The sequence below is a fragment of the Leptosomus discolor genome, chromosome 7 (genome assembly GCF_034619465.1).
Source record: "Leptosomus discolor isolate bLepDis1 chromosome 7, bLepDis1.hap2, whole genome shotgun sequence".
In the NCBI taxonomy this organism is placed as follows: domain Eukaryota; kingdom Metazoa; phylum Chordata; class Aves; order Leptosomiformes; family Leptosomidae; genus Leptosomus; species Leptosomus discolor.
In genome coordinates, this window is record NC_141397.1 from 4,179,417 (window position 1) to 4,203,319 (window position 23,903).

Here is a 23,903-nt window from a genome sequence, read left to right on the forward strand (position 1 = left end):
CGCAGGACGGGCTGGCGTGCTTTAGAACTACTGCTTGAATGCAGCACCATCTACTGGCTACAGGGTTGGGGTGTCCTGCCTTTATTTTGAAGAAATAACATCTAAAGCTCCGCAGTATTTTTACGTGAGTTTAAAAGTAAATTTTCTAGTAGGAAAAAAGCGTGGAAAGGTGCAAAGTGTTTCTTCTTTTTAATTTACTCCCGTGCCCATTTTACCATTTCTATTTTCTCTGCTACTGTAAAAGTGACTGTAGTTACTTGGTTTATCTGTGAAATATCCTTTACTGGCTAAACTGAGCTGTGGGTGGAAGCTGAGTAAAATGACCCAACATTGCCACGTGATAATCTTATACGAGAGAAACAGCACAAACTGCTTCAGCCGTTCCCAACCCTTTCTGGCCTCTGGGTTTGCTTGTGTGTATGTACCTGGGCGCTAGGTTTTACTGAGAATGTAAACCTTGGGTTTTCCCATTTGGGCAAACAACGGAGTGGATGTAGCCAGTTGGAAAATCTGCTTTTATGCTGATTTATTTCAGGGTTTGTGCTGATTCTTCTTCACGGGTTTGCTTTTGGTAGAGGAAATGTTAACTCGCTTTCTATTCTCATCTACGAGAATGTCGTAATTAACTTTCGTTAAAAGAAAGAGCCTTTCACATGGCCTTTCACATTTTTTTTCCTCTGCTTTCTAATTACAGTGAGTTCTGTTTGTTGTGTATGATGGGACGATCCAGTAACAAACCAGTTTCAACTAGTCACATCGTTACTGGGCAGTTCCGAAGCAGCACGTGTGTACTAGTAACTTGTGCGCCATGTGCCTGCTGGAAGACAGCCTGGCTTAGCACTGAGCATTCCTAACAACTGCAGCAGGACTCTGGATGCGCTTTTGCTCGCCCAGCTTGCATCTGGGAAATGTAAAATAAATAATCTTTGCCTTTAGAACCACTGAAAATAAACGGGAAATACTAAATTATACAAAACTCTAGAACTACTAGGTTATAAAAAACCCCTTTATTCAACCTGGAATCCTAGAAAAGCGCAGATATGTATTAATTCAGTTTTGTGAATGGAGAGTTGCACAAACCCCTTAACCAAAGTCCCATTAAGAGTGCTCCTGGCAGATGTTCTCTCTCCCTTCAGCACACCGCCTCCGCAGCTGTCGCGTGGAGTGGGGGCCGGTACAATTCCAGACTGTGCGGAATCGGTGCGTTTTGGGTTTTTTTAAAAAGGTTTTCAGAACTTTGCGTATTCAAAGCAGCACCCGGAGGCCTCGGGTCCGACAGCCAGTCAGGTTTTGTTCACAGAGATCTTTGTGAGAAAGGAACTGGTTCAAGGAGGGTAGGTTGTACATGGTGGAACAGCTCCCAGAAGATCAGGCTACCAGCGCTTGGATGCTCGACTCAAAGAAACACTGGAACTTCAAATGCAAGTGGGAAATTGAGAACATTTTTTAAATACACCAGTCAGGCGCTTGGAAATCCATCAGGTGTCATTCTGGAATGATGCTGAGCTCTCACAACGCCAGCGCACTTTGCAAAGGACTATGGAAAGGTGAGGAGGAATCCAGGCACTGCGGCGCTAACAGCTACGCTGCGGCAATCAGCAGCCCACCGGGGCACTAAGTGGCAAAATCAGCTCCATTTTCTTCCCGTTCAGAATTAGCGTATGCAAACCGAACATTGCTCAGGAGAAGAGGAAGTCATGACGTTTATTTTTGGTTTTAAAAAACCCCAAACCAGGAAGCTTCAATCGTTTAGCTAAAGGGACGTTTGTATCTATTGCCAGAGCTCGGTTGGTTGCGGGAGGAACTAGGGGAAGGAGATGGTGGTGCCCTGCAGGAAGCTTCAGAAACGGTGGAATTTTATTTGTTCCAAAACTATCTGGCAGCTGGTGGGCGCTAACAGTTCACTGGAGTGACAGGTAATGGAAAAAACTCCTCTATGACGCTTTTACAAATGCTTCCTGATTTGATACATGCAAATTCCTCCTCTTATTCCTACTTTAAGATTCAGCATGGCTAGAAGAGTTGCCAAATTGATCTACGAGACTCAGGGACAAAATTTCCTCATATTACTGAGTGCCATCTCAAAACAGAGGTGTAAGAGTCCTGCAGACACAGAAATCATTCAGTAGCTGGGTACTCCACTTCGGGAGCGTCAGTAATGAAGGGAAAACAGAAGAGTGGGCATCGGGCTCCTGGCCACAAAGGCTGGCCATAGATAACCAGAATTATGCTGCATCTGGTTGACTGTTAACAAGACAGGTGGCCTTGCCCCCAGGGCTAGTAGCCAAGCCTTGGTCTAGGTTCCCCCTCCTTCCTCGCTACGAGCTCATCTGACGCCAATACAACATAACGAAGGAAAATTTAGTTCTTTGTCCTCTGTGTGCAGCCAAAAACCACGTATGAAGACAATGCTGAAAACCAGCAGGTGCCGTTCACCGGTGAGGCAGTGCTGCCTTCTCTCCTAGAGACACTCGGCAGCTCTGACACTCGTGTTCCCACCAAGGAAACCTCCCAGGGCAGCTGACTACACCAACAGAGTTTGGGGTTCAGGTCATTATCAAACCTGCGAGCCCAGTGGAGAATCAGAGGCTGTGGGGTTCGTGCATGAGGTAGCAAAAAATGGTAGAAACGTACGTTAAGTGTTAACGGCTACACGATTGTTGTTTTGAATCTCGCCAAAATTCGTGACTGTAATAGGGATCTTTTAAAGTAATGTTTCTGGATATCCCTTTCACTTAAATAAACTCTGTAATTGCCTTCAACCCTCTTGCTGTTTTCAAGTCTCATACATCCACGCAGCACTGCAATCGGATTGACACGCTTCCTGTCTTCAACCACGCCGCCTTTGTACCTTGGAGAGAAAAAGAAAGAAATAAATGTAAAAAGAGACTTTAATGACACAGCCCATTTTTACGATAAAAGTGTAAGAAACAATTTTAATGAATCTCTGCTTTCCTGATACGCAGAATCACGACATTAAGTTAAATTTGTGCACACAGTTTATTTCTTTGAGAAAATGTGCCATTTTGGTCAGTGTATGATACAGCCCTGTCTGCCTGATCAGCCATGTATTTTCTAGATTAAAAATATCCTAATGCTTTGCAGGACATATTTATGTAAAAATTTAAATCAAAACGATTTCCTTCTTTTTAGGTCACATTTTGGAAATCCATATTGCAAACATTGTAGTCTTATCTTTACAGGATATGTGTTTTTCTTTGTATTTTCAAATGTGTATGAGCATTTATTGTTTCAGTTTCTTAAACATGGCCCATCTCCAGGAAGTGATCTGCTGTCCGACCACAAACGGCATTGGCGTTGTATATTGGACTTAATAAAGCAGAAAAAAGATCTGAACTCCCAGTAGTTTCAACTGGGAGAAAGCGAGGCTGGATGAAAGTTAAACCACTGTTGTCTTCCCTGGTTTTTACCCATTTCTCACTAAAAGTGCCAGCACACCTACCACTCACATTATAGGTTTTACATTAAAAGACATAATGTGGCCAAGTCCTAAGAAGCAAGGCAGGGTGGGAAGGACAGGAGATGCTCGTTTGGCTGCAGCAGGAGACCAAAGATCTAAACTCCTTCTAAAAGAAAACAAAGTGTGGGTGGGAGCAGCAGCACGTAAGTAAGGATTAACGTAAAGGAACAGCACCAGCGTGCAGTGCTCAAATCAGCTGGGCTGTGTCCCAGCTCCACCAAAGGAACTCTGCTGGCACCAGAAAACCGTCTAAACATACTGAAATTAAGAGAAGAGAAACATCACAGATGCTGCAAGACGGACAGGGATGAACGGAGTGACAGCGTAGTTAGTTCGCTGAAAAAGATCCGGGCTTGACTTAACGCAAGCTCAGAAAGTCAACTGTGGGATACTCTTCCCCAAAACGGGGCCAGAGGCTGGAAAAGAGAGGAGGGGTTGTTCTGAAGAGGACAGTTACCAATTCCTGCTGCAGCTATTTAGGGAATGACTAATAATCGGCTTAATTTGGAACAAAGGAAATTTACTCTAGGCGCGGAGAGCAATTCCGTAACTATTAGAGCCTACCAGTCACTGAAACAGCTCTTAGGAATTTTATGACATTTTCCTCCCTGGAGAAGCGAGAGGAAGAAATTAGACAAACACATCTGGTGTATTTTGTGCTGCTTCCCTGGACAAGGGTGGACTAGGCAATGACTCCCAAACGGCTGCGCCTGTGACGGTGTCTGGGCTCTAGGTGTACCTGAACTTTCTTCCCACAGAGGACTCCAGTATAACCAGGTCGACAGGAGCATACGTTGGGCGATACGCACTTGCCTCCGAACAGACACTTCTGGCTGCACACGGCTGAAACGAGAGAGGTGGCTGTGTTCATGGAAACAACTTGGTGAAGGAAAAGCAACGACTTCCTCAGTAAACTTACTCCGCCTGCTTACAGGAGCCGAGACCTTGGTATTTTCACAGGGCAACACCCCTCAGTGCGAGGAGGTGCCACAGTCCTGCGGAGCCAACGATGCTTTTATGCCTGTCCCACCCCCCTTACGCAAAGATGCAGATTTAATAGGGAAGCAGGCTGAGGGGCACGAATGAAACTGAGACAGGGACGTGAGGAAGGTGGATTTTAACGCATCCTACTGCTATTTCGAGGTATTACGGTGGCCCCTCGGGGCTGCTGCAGCAGCTCGCAGTGCTGGAGCAGGCCGCTGCACTCTGCCATGGTCCCAGACCGCCGTCGGATTCCGGAGGGCTTCAGATCGGGCAGAGGAATCCCTACTCTTTATCCTGCCGTTGACACGGATTTGGGTTAAAACACAGCTGAGATATAGGACTTCCAGGCACTACTTATTGCTGAAGCAAGAGGTTTCAGGTCACATTGTTCTTACCAGTTTGACACTGGGTTCCTTCCCACTGCAGAGGACAGTGACACGTACTCGGTCCAATACACTCCCCACCGTTCTTACATTCCTGAAGACAGATTGCTGCACAAACACCATCATAAAGTTCCATCATATCCCAACTGATTACTTTGACTTATTATTTACATTTCAAGGTGCCCACGAGAGGCTGAGTGCTTTCCATACACAAGAGTCACATCATCTTCACTGAAAATCTGTCTAAGATCAACAGGATATTAAGAGGCAACTGGAAACAAAAAGCCCTACAGCCAAAGCATGCATTGAGATGCTCTGATGCGTCACAGATTGCTACAAAAGCCCGAAATACTGAATTAAGTCAGCTCCACTAAATAGCTTTGTTTTTTTTCCAAATTTATCTTTCGAAACCTCACACTTTAGTGAGAGATCTTTTGTCTGTCCTGCAACTTAACACACAGGGAATCAACTCATGAACATTTGATCCAAAGTGACCTTCTATGACCCATTTCTCTGCATATTCGTCCCTGCTTATTAAGCCATAATCTAAACCACTATTATTTCTCATTCGTTAACGGACTATTCGATAATCAAATCTCTCTTCCACAGTGTCTGAGAATACCTCACCCCTGTCAATATGGGTAATATGTTTTTCAATAAAACTTCCCAATAATTACAGAAAGTAATACAGAGAAAATTGTTTTTCCTCCATGCCATTAGAGAGCTCATTGGCCATATCAATATCTGAGCCTCGGGCGGGCACTAGGACAGACACCAACACTTTATCTATTGGATTTCTACCACTCATCCTCATGCTGATTCTCCTGCAGACTGTGCTTTTTTCCACGCTGCCACGTTTTATTTATGCCCCATCAATATCTTCATTAAGATACGATGTGACCCCCAGCTGTGCTACCATCATGATCCCATTTCTACCTTTCCCAAAGAGCTCATGCCCACTGCATCTTCTATTCCGATCACTTCCCACTGTGTTTCCACAGTTTTCCAGTCTTTCACTGGACTTATTAGATCTGGTTTTATGTCCTGCAGCACAAATTGAAATTCTTTCACTTCGTTGACCCAGCGCTTTGCAGAAATACAGACGTTTCTTATTTAGACAAGAATTAAGAAACATTATTTGCTATGTAAGAATTAAAAAAGGTATCTTGGTCTCATGATTTAGCCTAAGAACTGTACGGTATTCTCCATCCTAAATTTTGCTGCCAAGTTACAGACCATTATTTTTTCAAGGTGTGTATGTTCTCGAGTTCTTTGGCACTAACTGCATGTTACTTGTGTGGACAGAGTTGTCCTTTAGTCATGTATTACTCTTCAGGTATGATTCTCCTGTTAACTACAAGATACTTACGAGTGTTACATCTTCTTCCTCTCCATCCAGAAGGACAAGAGCAAACGTTTGGCCCTACACACCTTCCTCCGTTCATGCACCTTGGCTCACAGACACCTTAAAATCAAAACCATCTGCTTTTTAATACATTTAACTGATTACAGAACAATCTATTGGTTATTTTTGGATCCTGGAAGGATTTGAACACTGGCTTACTTTTTTCACACCTTCTGCCCGTGTACCCATCTGGACAAGCACAGACGTTATTTCTCATGCAATGACCACCATTCTTACAAGGCGGGGTGCAGACAGCTAAAAGATACAAACAGGAGGGAAAGGCTGTAGTTTGCATGTTGTTGTCTTCACGGTACACTTCTACGCAACAGGAGTGCAACACTGACATTCTGACAGCTTACACAGGCCCGCAGCACTACCAGGCCTGTCTTGGAAAAATTATATGGAAGTGGATTGCTGCCTATGTCAACAGTAAAGACAAAATCAGACAAAAAGGGGTCAAGGTTGGCAAATGTACATGTACATGAGTAACCAGACTACAGGATGCACAATGGAACTGGTTAAACACTGCTCAAAAGTTGAGTGGAAGACCAGGCAAATTTTGAGTCTCCCTTCTCCTTGGACATTCATGGAATCAGCCATAAAATCTGAAAGATAATGTAATCCCCGTGTTGCACCACTTCTCAGGTAGGTGACTTGGTTGTGAATTTTCTGCCTTAAGACGACAACGTTTTCTCACAGATTTCTTCATAATGGCAGCTAAGAGAGGAGGGGAAGAAAAAAGAACTAAAAAAAAAATATTCAAAGATTACCATTTTGACACTGGGCACCAAAGAATCCGTGTGGACAGAGGCAAACATCTGGCTTAGCACAGGAACCTCCATTGAGACACACAGGGTCGCACACGGCTGCAGAAACAGGGTCAGGAAGAGTGGGAAGCAGGACATCCAAATAAAGTCTATAAAACAGGTGCTTCTGTTGCAAGGACAGGAATTAAACACCCACGATAACTGCAGGTGACACCATTCACATAAAATCTTGACCCAAAATTTTACGATTTGTAGAGGTGCTGCCAGCAGCAGCAGAACTATCGCGCAGAGCCAAGGGGGAGTGCGGGGGCTCTGCGGCAGTAAGCAGCCGCCCGTCGCTGCTGTCTGAGCCACGCAAATCTGGAATGAAATTCCAAATTTCCAACTATGGGAGGTCCTACGGACGCTCTCCCAGGAACACGGAAGCTCAGGAGTGTTACCTGTACTGCACGTAGGTCCGAACCACCCAGGTTTACACTGGCAGATGTCTGGAGCGAGACATTCACCACCGTTTTCACAGTGTCTGTTGCAAACCACTACCAGCCAAGAAGTTGGGCAAAAACAAAGGAGGAGTGGGAGGAGATGGGGAGGGGTGTAGAGAGAGAAAGAGACGTGTTACAAATTCTGCTTGATCCATTTTTCAGTCCTTTCCCACATATTAACACTGGAAAGAACACACAATTCCACTAGTTCAAGAGGAATTGCTGAGCAGATTAATCCAGTCTCAAAGCCATAAAAAGCTAGCACCAGACTATAAAGCTAAATTAAATAAATTATCCATGGTCTGGTTATATTCAGTGTTCAAAATCTAGAAAATTTCAAATAAATTCTAAAAACCAGGGGAATTTCAATACTAAGAGACAACTGGACCATGTTACACGACGGATTTGATGGCTTCCCAGAAAGTTCACTCAAGTGTCCTCCATCACTTCAAAGAGTGCAGCTGCGTGCACAGAGTGACAGAAGACTAACGAGCAAAGACACTAAAATCCCATGGCTGTGGAAAACCATGAATCACTTCTCCAGGACAACATCTCATTCTCTTGAGTACTGCTTAAGAAAGAGCAGCATTTTTTTTTGCGTGTCACAATTGAAACTAAAACAAGAACAACTGAGAATGAGGAGTCCTGGGATTTGAGGAGGAGATGAATGAAGCACTCTCTCGATTCGGGGTCAGTAATGCAGTGGCACATCCAGGTGAAGGATATATAAACAGCAGGTCTAAATTTGGACTCTCTGAATGACAAAAACTACCAGTATGAAATCTACCCAAAATTTGGAGTTGCCAAATGGCAGCATGTAGAATTCGATATGTAAAAGATAATTTATGTGAGACTAATTCCAATTTTTTTCAGCTGTGATCACAGCAAATTTTCCAATTTTCACACCAGGTAAAAAAAAAAAACAAACCCATAATGTGGTTCTGAATTCAGTTTTCCTGTATCCCAGTTTTTCTGACCTGTCATTCACTGAATCCAACTTCAGAGTGTACCCCAGCCTCTAGAACCCATTTAAGATGACAGAAGTTAAAAAGCTGTAGGGACATACTCAACATCTTTCTTTGTTCTGAACGTAGTCTCACATGCACCACGTGCTCAGTGTTTCCACGGTCATGAATCATAAATGATAAACTATTTGCAATGTTTTGTTTTCAAAGTTATGTGCAAATACTACCTAACTAATGTTCAAAAAGCCCAAGTATGGGAGCCTTCGAAGAGGCACAGGTATTATGTCATTTGTTAGCTTTAGTGACAGTACATCAACCATTTAAACCATAATTTGCTTTCTTGCTCCTGGAGAACAGGAGAAACGTTCTCCATTCTTCCCTTAGGCTCTTTTGCTTACTTGTGTCACATCTTGGTCCCACAAAACCGTACGGGCAGGTGCAGAGATTCCTGGCCAAGCACGTGCCTCCATTTTGACAGGGTGGTTTACAATGTGCTGCAGATACAGAATTGTGTTGTTGAAGAAACCGCTTCTAAAAAGATGCATGGACTGGTTATGCTTTAGAAAAAGGGAAATGTTAATCACTGACAGCGAGCAAAGAACTGGAAATAAAATAAGGAGACACATGCAATGCCTTTTGTCAAGAATAAGTAACAAGAAGAATTGAATTCCAACAGAGTACACCGAGTGCCAACAGTCGTGGTCACCCTGAAGAAAGCAGAGACAGTTTCCAGACAGGACTTCTCACTCTTTGGGACTGTTTAGCTTAGAGGCATCTACAGTCACTGGTGAACGCCTCTACTTACTGTGAGAGCTAAAGTTAGGGATATCCAATCATGAGCAACATTTACAGCGTATATCAAAAAAAGGAGGGTACATACCAACACGTTACTCAAAGAGTTCTGTTAAAGCAGCAGTAAAATGAACACACCTCTCTGCTGTCAGAACGAACAGTCACGGAAGTTATTTTTACAGCACCCTTCAGGTACTTAGGAATTCAAAAGCAAAAAATACTCTATTTACCTTCCTCACAAGCGGAGCCACTGTAGCCTGGTAGACATTCACAGACATTGGGCTTAATGCACTTCCCATGGTTTTTGCAATCAGGTCTGCATAGAGCTGTGCAAAAAAATCAACACTGATCTTCAAATCATTAATTTAGGGGTATCAGTTACCACAGGCTAAATCAAAAGGCCATACTCACCAGCCTGACAGTGATAACCAGCATAACCAGGCTTGCATTTGCAAATATTGGGAGCCACACACTCCATATTTTTACCACATGTTTGTCGACACCTTGCTGAAAGGCAATGAAAAAACCAAAGAAAGGGAAAAAGAGGAATGAAAGCAGCATTTCAGCACAACTGTGTCTTGCCTAACATAATGAACAGATCACGCAGAACCCATTAGGTCCCTGCCCAGAAGTGGGGAGCCTGAGAGACATCAGAAAAATATTTTTAAGTGCATCCACACAACTAAAAGCCGGTAGGCTCTGCCAATATTAATAATGAAAATGAGAAAATGCAATATACTTTCAAGTTATAAAGATGTCACAAGATTCTTTCCTGCAAAGCCCTTAGTGCAGTTATGTGTAATACCTCTGCAAGTGAAGCCATCTCCGTAATAACCGTAAGGACAACGACCGCACTTGACCCTTCCATCCTGACCTGGCTCACAAGGTACGCCAGGAAAACAGGGTAAATCGGCACAAGTTCCTGCCCTCGGAATCACTAATTCGCTCAGTTCTTCAGGAAGCGTTTTTGGTGGGACAGTGACCTCAACAAGGACAAAGGGTAAAGGACTCGCTTTGTGCTTGGCCAATAGGGGCTGAACTCGGCGAGCATCTCCACCTCTGCTTGGCAAAGAACGCCCTTTGCTTGTCTTTGTTCTGCTGCTGGGAGAGGTCTTCCTGCCGGTCTCAAAATAGCTGGAGGCCTCAGCTCGTGCTCTTGTACTCTTCTCAGGTGATACAGCATGGCTCCTTGAAGATGCAGTCATCACAGCATATACTGAACTCTCTTCCACCTTAGCAAGGTGACCAGCGGCGGGGCTGAGAGCGTGAGCAATGTTTCCAGTAACAGCAGGTTGTACAGAAGCACTTCTCTGAGAATTAAGCGGCTTCCCAGCGGTGGTTGTTTTCACTGTGGAGGCTGGTGGAGTGCTGCTACTGCCCATTCCCGTAGAAATCAATCTCTTAGGGGCATCTGTTGACCTGGCAATATAGCTCGAGACGCTTAAAACCTTCTCAAAGGATGACTGCTGAAAACCTACAGCATGTTAGAAAGAAAGGGGAGAAAAAAGCACGGGCTATCATAAGGCTTTTTTTTTTTCCTACTGAGGGTGCAGAATGTCTTCTGAACAGAAAAACCTACGGCCCATTTAGTCTGTGCTTCAGGAATTCTCTCCATGGGCTGCATCGGAATACATGTATGCAGTACAACCTAACTCCTAACTGGCAGAATTGGAGAAGATCAAGGTATTCTGGCTACGTCCTTTCCCACCCTCACCATGGCCTTTTCTTGGCTGGAAGATAAGGAGAAAGCACCGCATATATGAGGCAGACAGCAGAGATTTTCCCATACCGGGCCAATAAACAGCTTTACTTCAGAGCAAATGACCAGCTCCATACACTGCTTCCAACTTCTAAACTAGAGTTTAAAGAAAAGATCCTGCTTATGCTTCACCAGTGTGCCTAAGAGCTAGTAATAAGCCTGGAGTCCAGAAGCAAGTATTTAATCACAAGTAGGTACATGCTTGTACTTACTGATACACCATTCACAGTATTTTAGGTGAATAATCCACCACCTTGTAGCAAAAGTATTACCAGGTTTTACTCCCCAATTTTTTTAATCAACTTTCTTGAAGTTTCTGCATGGGTTTCATTAGTGGGATGTTTCATGTATTTTATAAACCACAGATACCGCAAAGAGGGCAAAGTGAGTGAAAGTCCTTCATATCCTGCCCAGCGAAAGCGGGTGGTGTGGGGGGTTGTGGAAAGGAGTACGGCACGGGAATCCCAGAAGGGAGAAAGCCATACAGGGGCTTTATGGAAACTGGAGACCATCCAACCCAACTGAAGCTCTGTCCCTAACCTCATTTAGAACGGTACTCAAACATGGTCTACAAAAGGTTAAACTGTACTGGACCTTACTAGAGAGTGCTGTCTCCCAGTGCTGAAAAGCAAACCATCTTGCAGCCGATGAAGGATTACCCAGCACTGGCAGCGGAGTGAGTTCTCCTCCTCCCCCACTAACAATTCAGAGACAAAGGGAAAAGACACACAAGGATTTCCCGCACAGAAAGCCCCAGCAGGCACAGAGCTGGAAATGCCAGCAACAGCCTTTACGGAGTTTTGGAATGAAGACACTCACTTGCCATATCCTTCACCTTTCCTTGGAGTTAAAGTAGGAAAATGGCATTCAACATAATGCCATAAACTTCTGCGGATCTCCCATAACAGATGTCCCTATCCCCATGTTACCTGTTTTATGTCAGTGGTTAGTCACAAAAACAAAAGGCAACGGTAAGAATGTCATACATCACACTGTCAATAAAATGACTTGACTGACCCAAGGGATTTGTTGATATTGACATTTCAGTCTCATTTTTCAGGGCAGAATACAGCCCTCGTAATAAATTAAACTGAGACAAACTGAAAAATTAAAGCGAGTAACATAAAAATGACTGGAACCTTTATTTGCCAGCTATATGCTTATCAGTATGCGAATGAGAAATTCCATTTGCTTCATGAAAAAAATCACCTTTATTCCCTCCACTTTCTCCTGTGGAATCCTTTCTGTCAACATTAGTGTCTCCAAAGCTTTCTGAAAACAAAAGATGCAAAGGTGCATTAGTAGTTACTTTTATTTCAACTGCAAATAAATTAGGTTTTAGTACTTAAAAATAACTCAAAATTCAGAAAGCAGATAAAAGAGTAAAAATTGTTTCTTAAAAGTCTTCAACAGAGTATTTTTAAAAATACAAGTTAATCAGTAATTGCAGTACATAAATGTTTGGGCACCTTATTTGGCAAAGGCCTTGATTTGGGTAAATAGTTCTACGTCAAGCAATCTGACAGAAAATGATTGTCAATAGTTGCTCATATTATGAAAATAATGCTAAAAAAATACAATACACTGTATTCTACTTGGATATAAAAGAACTGGGTTATTTCATATCTATTTTTCCCAGTCACCTGAAAAAGTGTTTTACAACTGTGTGACCCAGTGCAGTCTGATGTTGTCATCAACTGAGATTCTGTGCCAGCCATCAACAGCCAGAGACACAGTCCTGTTTTGCTGACTGCTGAAAGGAGTTCTGAGTTACTGTGAGAAACGTGAAGCACAACCACGGGTATTTTATCCGACCAACAATCAGATAATAGCATTCTTCTGAAAAACAAATCATTTTACCGTAACATGACTTCCCATCTCCTTGCAGGTTATTTGGACACGGACCACAATAGTAAGAACCAAAAGTATTGAAGCAAAATACTCCAGGGAAGCAAGGACTGGATACACATTCATCTACATCATCTTGACAATTTTTACCTGCATTGAAATACAGGGGTTTTTTATAGTGTCATGTCACTAGACTTTGACAGTGCATTTGTAAAAGACAAAAGCAGAACGCATGCAGGTGCTGAAATACAAAAAGGGCATCTCTCCAGCGCAACAAAGCATTTCAGGACATCTAACGAGCAGAGCTGACTAGGTCTGCTATTCACGTTTTTTCACCATCTATCAAGTATCTTGCTTATGGCAGAATACGGAGAAGACGGGCTGCAGGGACTACGTGTTTATCTGCAGGCACAGGAGGAACTGCACTGTAACCAAACTCATCACTCCTACGCTTCACCACGTTGCTGAGTTTACCTCTGCAGAGGAAAACAATGGAAATTTGCTCCGACAATAAAAACAACCATTGTAGTCACGCAATCTTGAAGTGTATCGTATAACTTTATGCCAAGACCGTAATATTTCTTCATACTCCAACAGTAAGGTATTTACAGTCAAAAATTAAAAAAAAATAGTTGGAGACATAAAATTAGAAACTCCTATTTATCACCAATCATGATAAACGTGTGTAAATAAAGTAGCAATTTACCTTGAAGTTCAGGTGGACATTCACAGTAATAGCTGTTTACTCCATCCACACACCTGCCAATACCACACCGGTTAAGTCTACAGTCGTCAGTATTCACTTGACAGAGATCACCTTCGAAGCCAGCCACACACACACAGAGGTATCTTCCGCTTCCAGGCGGGAAATTAAGGTTTGTCACACATGAGCCGTTATTTAGGCAACCGCATGGTTTTACACTCACCTACGAGACATGCCCAATAAGACAGTTTTCCTTTTCAATGAACTAGCCAGGAGTTTTGCCATTAGATATCTTAGACATCTTACTAGTAGGTGTCATTTTACTGTAATATTCATTACCTCTATTTCTACCTTAGTCTTTGCATTGCAGTCATCTGTCAAAGAAAATGTTAATTTATGGAGATTCATTGACACAGCTTTCCACAAAAGGAGACCTGATGGGGAAAGACTGGCACCTTCTGGACCAGAATCCAATGTGAAATGAATAGCAGAGCCCTCTGGATCTGAAGCCAAAAACTGATACACAAAATCTTCTCCATAAAAAGTCTGTAGCATACCCTGAAAATTTTCAAGCACTGGAGGCTGGTTGTCTGTAACAAAGGAGATATTTTCCTCTTTTGAGCAAAATTTGCAATATACTTCTTATAAAAATTAAAAGGAGCATATCTTTCTATTAAGGAAGTCACACAAAATTACTTCTCTTAAATTCTAATGTCATTTGAATGGCACAGGAAAAACACAAGGTATTTTCATTCTACCTGTAACAACGTAAGTACTTACACTGTGCAAAAGCTTGTAAAGATCCAGTGCACCTATACACAGAAAGAACTCAGCATTTATCGAGTTTAACCACTCTATTTTAACGATGCAGAGGAAGTTTGCAGATGAAAGTAGAGGAAGACACAGAACTCAGAGGTGACTGGTGTTTCCTTTAACGAATGAACGGACATTGTTAAGCAATACTTGGGAATGGGCTGCAGTGAGTATCTGGGCAAAACTGAGCATGAGGTGATGGAATAAGTCATTCACTCCTTGTTCCTAGGAAGCGTTTCAACCACCCAACAGCTCTCAGTCTATTTTAGATGCCTGCACTGTTGAGCTCTAACCTATTTGGCAGGAATAATTAGATTCCTAGAGACACCAGGAGAAAACAAACAAACAGAAGCCCAGCACCAGGACAAGTTCTGCAGAAGAGAGAAGCAGAAGCCCTGGGGAGAGTGCAGGCCATGAAGCTGCGACACAGGAAGGTGATTTAAGACTGTGAAGTTCTGGGTTACAATGAAGCGACCGCTCCAAGCAGGAACCCACCCACTGTGGCAGAAACCAGAAGGGAGAAGCTGTAACCAGTGTCTCAGCAGTTAAGATTCGGACACGCTGCTTCTAACGTCATCCAGTCTGGAGAAGGGGCTGTGCTCCTTGGGTTTGGGGGAATCTCCTCTGGTTTACCTCCTTCTCCCATTTCTGACTTTGTAAGATGGCCGTAAGATGGAAATCCCTTGACCCCCTGACTGCTGGATGAGTTTCATTTCATTCACCTCATTCAGGTCTCATTCTTCTGGAACAGGTGTAACTACCCTGGCTTTCAGTACAAGTTTGAACTGGGAAAAGATTCAGCACCTGGATTCTGTCCCACTCACAGGACCCCTTCCCAACCCAGGCAGAGTCCTGCCAGCACATTCACCCATGAAAACACTGATGGAACGCTCGTATTTGAGCTGGTACCGACTTGGGTTGATGGGGCAGGCTGGGTGGCTACTAGCAAAGCCCCAAGAGACAGCCCATCTGATGAAGGGACCAGTCCGATTTGTATATCCCAAGACTAAGATCTGAGCTAAAAGAGCTAGAACTTCTAGGCTAGAACTATGGAGAAGGAAAACGAAGGATCTAAATGTGAGTCTTCTTTTCATAGTGTGGTTTCTAACTGGACTGAAGTATGACAGCCTTGGATATACTTTCAAGTATTGTTTAGGCCATCAATCCATTGATGTGGATTATGTCCAAATATTAAGTGGCTAATAAATACGACAGGCCACTTAATCCAGTTTGTGTTCTCCTCTTGTTTGGGATCAGTCATTTGTTGGAAAATCTCTTTTATTTCTAAATGTTGAAGACAAACACTTGTGGACGTAGCTGGGCCAAATATCAAAAGACTTCAAAGGGCCAATGAGGCTGCAAGTCGTTAATTTCCATTAGCTATCTGTAATGGCTACTGGGGGGCGGGCAGGGCAAGAAAAAAAGAAAAGCCTGACTTTTTGACTTTTACATGTATGGTTGAGAAAACAAAGTATCATTTTCAGAAATCAGGAGAAATGTCAGATGAAAACCAAGATCAAATCACAAGCTAAAGCAGTGGGTACTAAGCTTTAAATGAAACACTTAACTAGCTAAACTTAAAACTTCACTGTTTCCATCAGTTTAAAAACTTAGCAGATTTTCAACTTCATGCTATTAAAAAAAAACCTATTTAGAACTTACTTTCAACAACTGACCACGTTAACTTCGATATGTCAGGTCTGCAGAGTAAGCAAGGGCTGGTTGGATTTGTGTCACCTTCACCGTAACAGAGACCATCTATGTTGCATGTTTTCTCCTTTCAGAGAAATGACAAAGCGATTCATTAATTTTCGGTTATCAAACAGTAAATCTGAATGAATTTGTAAAGCAGCAAATCAAATCTAACCTGTTCTGCAGTTCCACTAAACAACTAAGGTTGTTTTTAAATCTAAACAACTGACAGCATGTTTGGTTTCATTTGCTAATTATACGAAGTGCTTTTGGTTGGATTTTTTTTTTAACCCAAAATTGCCTCATCCCAGCTTGTCTTTCAGTGTTTATCATTTCTGTGCATGGAAAATCCCTGTTGGAAACAGAACAGGGTATGTTCTGCTGATTTTTCTAGATGTTTTTCTGTCTGAAAAGGTGCGTATTTTCATAATAAACATAAAGAGTAACGAAATACATACCTTTAACGTACATAACCCAGATTCTTGTGGTTCACATGTCTGACAGGCTCCATCATACAATATCATTGTTTTAGAGTTGCTATAAATGAACCCATCATTAGAAATCTGCAAGATGTACAGTAAAGATGGATTAACCCATACAGGTATCAACGTATCGCCAGCGTGGACTGCTAGCACGAGCTCCAACTCACTGACAGCCACCTACATTTCCCTGTTTAAACTCTCATAACAGCCATCAGAAATCTAACCAAACCTGCCAACAGGTCTAGGCAGATATTTGACCAACAACATGTAGGTGTCTGCTTCAGGGTAAACTGAATAGCCTGCAGGCTCTACTGACCTTACTGACTCAATCTGTAGGACAGCTCAGGTATCTGCCTCACACAGGGGTTTGTACATGCACGCTGGGCTCCACTCCCATACGTATGTCTAACGTCATTTGAAATGCTCTAGGGTAACTACCTGGCCTTTAACTTCTACTCTTGAAGAACTTGTGCCTCTGTAGGTCCTAGGTCGTATCTACCAGTGCCCTTGCAGGAGAGCACTCTCAAATGGCACTCAACACAAGCTTAGGGGATGAAACTGAGACCCCCAAGTCAAGCAAGCTGAGTTCCACCTTTAGGGCCATTGAAATAAGGATCACACCTACGTAATATCTTTTCATCTTAATAGGAATATCTGTAAGTGCATATTCGAAATTCCTGCAGGTACCTTTATTTGCCACCTGGCAATGGGTTTATCATCAACCAGATCCATGACATCAGACTGCTGGCCGTCATTGGGTAACTGGCAGTCAACAGTCCCGGCGTTTCGGAAGGCAGCTGGCGTAGTCAGAGGTTCTCCGGGAATCCACTGTCTATCACTATACTAAAGGTTAAGACAGAAAATCTGGTTTTCAGTGAAATACATGATGAAAATATTTTTATCAGAGAAAAAACACATGTATGGCACAGTGTTTGAACAAGCCCGAGCCTCTGGATTAGAATGCAGTGGGAAATATTAAATGCCATTATTTGCACACAGACTAAGCCTGCTACTGCGGAAGAAAAGGCAGAGGAGCCTTCCCTGCCGCACAGCCCCTTGGCACGGCATTGCCAAGGACACACAGTGCTTCCAGCTGGAGAGCAATGGGAGGGTTAAGCAGTGGGTGATCCTCTAAAAGCACTGATCTGACGCACAAGTGCCTCTACCCCTCTCCATCTCCGCTCCCACGAGAGGACAAGCTTCAGTCGAAGGAACAGATGAGGTTTTTGGCAGGGCTCAGGCCTCCTTCTGGGTGCTGGGGGAATACTGGCAGGTAGCCATTAAGCCCTTGCACAAACCAGTAGATTACACCATTAACCCTGTAGACTTTTCTTGTAAACTGCAGTGAGGCAAGTCATCCACGGATCTATCCTGCGAGGTCAAGGTAGCAGAATAGGGATGATAATAGTGTTTGACTGAAGAACTGATGTGGAAGCAGGGATAAGCATCCTGAAAATAAAGTTAGTGGGAAGTAAAAATCCAGACAGACTAAGAATCAAGAGAACAGAACGATCAAAACCATTATGAGCTTGACTAGGTTCTACTGAGCTGGCATATTTTTTCAGTTACTGGAGCCAGTCGAGACAGTTATTCAATCCCAGTCCTGACATGGGGAATCATCTGCTGGTAAGGCCTTGCACGGTTTTTTTTTTTTACAAACAGAAAAAATAACAGAAAAATAACAACTTTTGCTGAAAAGACATATGAGCTATTTTTGTTCCAACCAACCGTTTTGTTTCTCTTTCACCCTATACTCAGCTAAGGAATTCACAGCCAGGGTGAGTAAAAGTGTAACAGCTTGATACTTCTAAATACGTCATTTTCAGCACATTTAGTACCATAACCTTTGCAAAGTGATGCAGTCTATTTCTCCAGAAACCTTTTGTTATTAGCTGGAGGCAAGTTCAGATAATTTTTTCAGAAACAGATTAACCTTTCAAAAAGCAATTAAGAAACCTTCAGATCTACGAGCATTCTAGCTTGTTAGGTTCACAGAAAAACTCTCTTCTGCAGTCCAATGTAAACAAGAAGGAACTAAAACTGTATTTTCGTTTTGGGGAGGTAAAACACACTCTTATCCTTTACAAAAATGTTAGTAAATGCTGGCTCTGTGTAATCATAGGTTCCTTGGCCATGTGCTACCCAAATCTCTATCAAGAGATGTGCTGTAGCCCTGACCGTGAGGTACTTCAATACAGAATTCTCTGAATCACCTCTTCTAGCATCCTGCACAAGAGCTACATCCTTCCTAACATGGTAGGACCACCCATGCACAATGGATTTGATTTAACCTTTCAAAAGTGAAAATATAAAAAAATAAGAAAACAAGAAATTCGGTGTGTATTAGCTCTAAATTCTGCCAAAACGGCTCGTCTATGAAATTTTGATCATTTCAGTTTAATCTTAAAATACGTAGACTTCTGTACTGCTGCACGTCCTCTGACCTTTGCATAAGGTCACTATTATTCCAGCCTGAAAATTGAACAAACCAAACCAAACCAAACCAAAAAACCCCTCAAACATCCTTTGTTTTGTATTTCAAGGAAAAAATTCTCAGCTTGCTCCTCAACAGCAGGTAACAGCAGTAGTGTTCATTTTCTAACCTGGCTCCTGTCAGTGAGAAGATCATCAATAAAAGTGATTAAACAGAAAGTTTTCGGAGTTGGGAGCCAAACACACCACCGCAAAGAGTGTGACAGCAGAATATCTTGCCGTGAGTTAAAACCGAGGCACTTCAAACTGTGATAAGTGAACTCCCAATAACTGTCTTGCTGTGAGCTTGGTCTGAAAGTCTTTCAACCTAATGGAGTGTAAACTTACTCTCGACTTTATCATTTCAAGTCAACTTGCAGATGAGTGGATACATGTTGTGTTTAAGAAAAATCTATGGCCAGCATGGCTTAATCTGTCAAAATAATTTTAGCACCTGCTGGAACTAGCAAAGGAGAACTTCTGTCTCAAGAACAACATTTTCCCATGGAATGGTTCCGCTTTCGCCTTCTCCCCCCCCACCCCACCATCACATCAATGAAGCCACGCTTTACTCTGAAGCTTTTTTTATCCTTCGTGTCTAACATGACATAAAAACTTGTAATTGCCGATCGTTTATTCCAGGCTAATACTTGTAAACTGCTTATAAATCTGCTTTGAGCAAATTCCAGGTCTGAGTAACAACAGCCTCTCTCTACAGATTCCTCTTAGTTTACCCTGCAACGTTTTTAATCTCCTGTTCAAACCCGGGGTGGAGGGCTGACATCTATCACTAAACAGCCGCGGTATTCTCCGCCGGGGAAATGGACAATGCATCAGAAATGCCTTTCTCTTTTCGTAACAGATTTATTATGTTTATAAAAGGGCTATTTCAAGCATTAGATTCGAGACAGAAACCTAGTAACGTCTTTAACCTCGCTGTCCTTTTTCAAAGCGCTGGCACTTCAATTCCTCTCCATAAGCACTTAAAAACCCCAACGATGATGTACGGGTTGTTACTAACAGGGCTGCCCTTGCCCTCTGCTGATGGATAGCTGCTGTACGCTCTCATCTCCCTCCCGGCTGCTGAACATTCCCATTATGTTTTCTCTTTCTCTTACCACGGAGGAAATGGCCACCTCGCACAGACTGGAGTGTCTGCTGCAAAGTGCTGAGCGCCTTTGCTTTTAGCTTCTGCTAAAGCACTGGGTTGTACCCACATGGGTGAATGGAGTGGGGGGGCATTTTTTCCCTCGTTCTCTGAGTAGTTTTGAATGTAATTGCTCCTATTTGGGGAGACTGACCTGTAATTTGGTAATTTCACACTTCAGACTCAGTGACTCCCTGAAGCCATGTCCAAAAGCCCTCACCGATGTGCAGTCATACTGTCGAATATCGCACAGCCCAGCATTCTCCAGCTCTGTAATCTCTGGAGCCTGGTCTTTGAAGCAGAGATAAGACAATGTCAGTATATTAACTCATCCATATGCAGTTACGTTAAGCAATATGTTTATTTCTCTATCCAACTAAGAAAACTATGTAAATAATCAAAATCTGGACCTAGCTGAAGAAAGGCATAAGCAGAAGCACTGTTTATTGTTCAAAGGAACCTTAACTTTAAAGCTAGGCGTTTGCCTTCTCTTGGAACTTGAATGTTTTGAAGCAGAGAAAATATTCATCTGATAACAAACACTTGTGAATATGTGTTTTGCTTTCTCATCTATGGTCCTTTACATCACACTTGCAGAAAATGAAACTCAGGCCCTTGTAACAGGATCTGGGAAGGTTACAGTTATGCAATAATTTATAATGGGAATTTTTTGTTTAAAGAACGGATTTATTTCAGGAAATAAAATGACAAAGATTAGAACACTCAAAAAAAGGTTTTATGAAGCAAAACCGGTTTACTTGACTTCAAGAGGAATAAAATATTTCTTTTTATTATTCTCTTACCTCTTCCTCTATTTGCTTTTAAATAGGTCACTAAAACAAAAACACCATTGCAAAACAACAGTAACACATTTTGTTTTGAAAGGGTTTTGACTTTTGAAGGTCTTTTCATATTTTTCCAGTGTACTTGCTTAACTGAATGTCTCGTTTGCTGAAAAAAAAAAACCCAACCCTGCCCAGCTCTATTTGCTCTGCCTCTTTTTTCTTCACCATCAATTCTGCTCCCACCACATCTAGCAGCTTACAGAGATGTAACATCACCAAAGGCAAACACATCCCACTCACAGTTACTGAACAGGCTCACACAGACTATAAAAAATTAGGGAACGGATGGATGTGGCAGATCCTCCCTGAAGAAGACAGCGTGTGGAAACATTGCTAATCTCTCGGGGCAATACTCTGGATTGCAAACTCACTGCAGTGGTAAATCTTCTAAATCTGACACACCAGAAACTAAGCCCATGTTTTGCCCTTTGGAAACAAGAAGGCTGAACAGAAAACAATTATGTATTAAACGGGAACTAAATTGCTGCATCACGAACAGGGCCACCGTAGGGAACCCTTGGCAGTGTCCAAAAGCAGGAGGGAAAGGCAGTAAAACAAATGTATGTTGCAGGAAGACTGAGAACGTTATTTAAGTAAATCTCATTTTTTATCCCCACTTACCGGACAGTACGCTGCAGTCGTAGGAGCTGTAGCCTTGAAAACAGGCACAGCCCCATTCCGTACACTCCCCGTTCCCGCTGCAGAGACTGGGACACTTTAACGCCGTCAGCAGGCTCTCAACCGACCCTTCAAGCTCCTGTCGGTTGTAATTTATTTCCTCTAAAACCCTTTTCTCACATTCATTCTCTAGCAGAGCTAAGGAAGCTTCTGCCCAACTGAGGTCATCCTTCAGCAGCAAATCTTTAACACACATCTTGACCGCATCCTCTGTTCGCCGGCCAAGAAGGCCACCACAAGACCTTCCGACACTGGAATTAGCTATGGCCTGCTGGCACAGGAACAGAGCGCTAGGCTTGGTGAGGCCGGAAGGTGTGGGCCAAGAAGGCTGAAACGTTTGGTCCGTGTCAGTAGCATGGTCCTCTGGGAAAAAATAACTATATCCCTCCAAGTCCGTTTGGCTAAGACTTTGGAATAAAAATACCGGATGGTATTCGTAGTAATTTTGGCGCTTCCTCCTACTTGTAACGGGCTGACTTTTGTGATGGTGACTGCTGTAACGGTGGGAATTTCTTCTAACGCCTGAGCCTGAATTTCCTTCTCTTTCGACACCAGTATTTCCCACTGAGGCTGCAGAGACACGTGTGTTTACTATGTTTACTAGCGATGTTCTGTGAAGTTTGGTTTGATTACCCTCCCTCTGCAGAAGTGTAGCCGAATCCATTTCACGTGCAGACGAACGCTTCTTTAAGCCTCTGACAAGATCAAGAGGACCGAGATACTCAGCAGTGACATCCAGTCCTGGTATCAAAGAAAGAAATCTGCCATTTTCACTTTCTTTACAAGACCGAGAAAGCTCTGACGGAGCAGCTGTCTCTAGCTTATTCACTGATCGATACAACCCAGCATCTTCGTGAGCGCAGTCACAGAAGACTCTTCTTCTAGAAGATGTTAAAGAAGCAGGTGTCTTGTCAAACAAGCTATCTCCTGGTGAAATTCTAGAGAAAAAAGGAAAAGATGAAACTATTTTCATTGGTTTAGAAAAGCATTCGTGTTTGTTTTGCTTGTCACTTCATACTTCTATAGCAAAGATCACAGCATCTGCAGCGTACAGCTGCAGTTGAAGACCAGGCAAATCACAAAACCACGAGAGTAACTTATGACAGAAGAATTGGGAAGAGTGGATATTTACCTTGATACTTTGTTCAACACCTACTCTAACTAATCTTACATCATACTACTTAAATACTAATTTGGCACTTCAGTTTCAATTTTTGCTGAAATTAATTACGGAATGTCATGATGGCATTCTAACATTAACATACACACTTAGGAAGATTTTTTTTTTAATTATTTTGACAAGTTTTTAAGAGTGTGAAGGAAAGGCTGAAGCAAAAATGATGACATTTGATTCAAACAGAAATATTTTATTACCTCCACTCGTTAATAAAAGAAACAGGAACATCATCATGGTTTGGGATTTCCACCCCGCTTGCAGTGTGATAGTCATTCTCGGCACTTCCATCAAAGGTGCCGCAGAGTCCCACCGTATGTCTGTAATCTGAACTGGGTGCCCTAAGTGTTATGCTCATTCCCCATTCGCTGACATCAGCACGAATGAAAGCTCCAGAGGAAAACAAAACCTAAAAAGAGATTGATGATACCACGATGAGAAGCACGATTTTTATTTTACCTGTTTTATGAAACCAGGCATGTCTATTAGCAAGGAACAATTGGAAAAGGGCAGGCATATAAAGACATCCCATTAAATTCTTGCTCTATTCTGGATCAGACAAATTTCACCATTTCTTCGTCTCGTGAAGCCCTGTAAATAAAACCCCTACAGGTCTCAGCCTTAGCAGGCAGCTAGATGGTGCACGACAGGTCCACAGGCTTCATCCATCATTAGCAGGTATATTGTGGAAGGTCAGCGACTGCAAAACCACAGAGAATCAAAGATCAGCTGGGCTGCTCACTCTTCACGTGCTAGCATATGGAAAGGGATGATTCTCCAAATAGTCTCAAATATTTGCTATTTAATTGTAGGGAACTTTACAATCTCTTGAAAGAAATATCAGAAGTCTCAAGAACAAAACCCACCGCCAGTTTAAATGCTGTTGCTGTTACTGACTTGCTGTACAAATCTGAGCAAGTCAATTTTTCTGGTTCCTCAGTATGGTTTTAATTTCTCTATTGCTTAATGTTGTCTTAACATCTCATACCTGAAGTCTTCAGATAGAAGTTAAATAGTTAAAATACTCTCAT

The 23,903-nt window shown here is 42.6% G+C and overlaps 1 protein-coding gene across 1 annotated transcript in view; it reads right to left on the reverse strand.

The window, feature by feature from the left end:
• Positions 1-2,649: 2,649 nt before the first annotated feature.
• VWDE (von Willebrand factor D and EGF domains) overlaps positions 2,650-23,903 on the reverse strand; it is a 39,625-nt gene continuing 18,371 nt past the window's right edge. The window contains exons 10-29 of the mRNA XM_086468157.1: positions 23,073-23,281; positions 21,642-22,636; positions 20,330-20,466; positions 17,244-17,399; positions 16,533-16,637; positions 16,045-16,159; positions 13,909-14,159; positions 13,573-13,792; positions 12,228-12,290; positions 10,065-10,733; positions 9,671-9,766; positions 9,490-9,585; positions 8,866-8,961; positions 7,461-7,556; positions 7,024-7,119; positions 6,413-6,508; positions 6,218-6,313; positions 4,861-4,956; positions 4,192-4,324; positions 2,650-2,851 (exon numbers count right to left, since the gene is read on the reverse strand). Of these exons, the coding sequence (XP_086324283.1) occupies positions 2,650-2,851; positions 4,192-4,324; positions 4,861-4,956; positions 6,218-6,313; positions 6,413-6,508; positions 7,024-7,119; positions 7,461-7,556; positions 8,866-8,961; positions 9,490-9,585; positions 9,671-9,766; positions 10,065-10,733; positions 12,228-12,290; positions 13,573-13,792; positions 13,909-14,159; positions 16,045-16,159; positions 16,533-16,637; positions 17,244-17,399; positions 20,330-20,466; positions 21,642-22,636; positions 23,073-23,281 (4,023 nt within the window). The remainder of the gene's footprint in view (positions 2,852-4,191; positions 4,325-4,860; positions 4,957-6,217; positions 6,314-6,412; positions 6,509-7,023; positions 7,120-7,460; positions 7,557-8,865; positions 8,962-9,489; positions 9,586-9,670; positions 9,767-10,064; positions 10,734-12,227; positions 12,291-13,572; positions 13,793-13,908; positions 14,160-16,044; positions 16,160-16,532; positions 16,638-17,243; positions 17,400-20,329; positions 20,467-21,641; positions 22,637-23,072; positions 23,282-23,903) is intronic.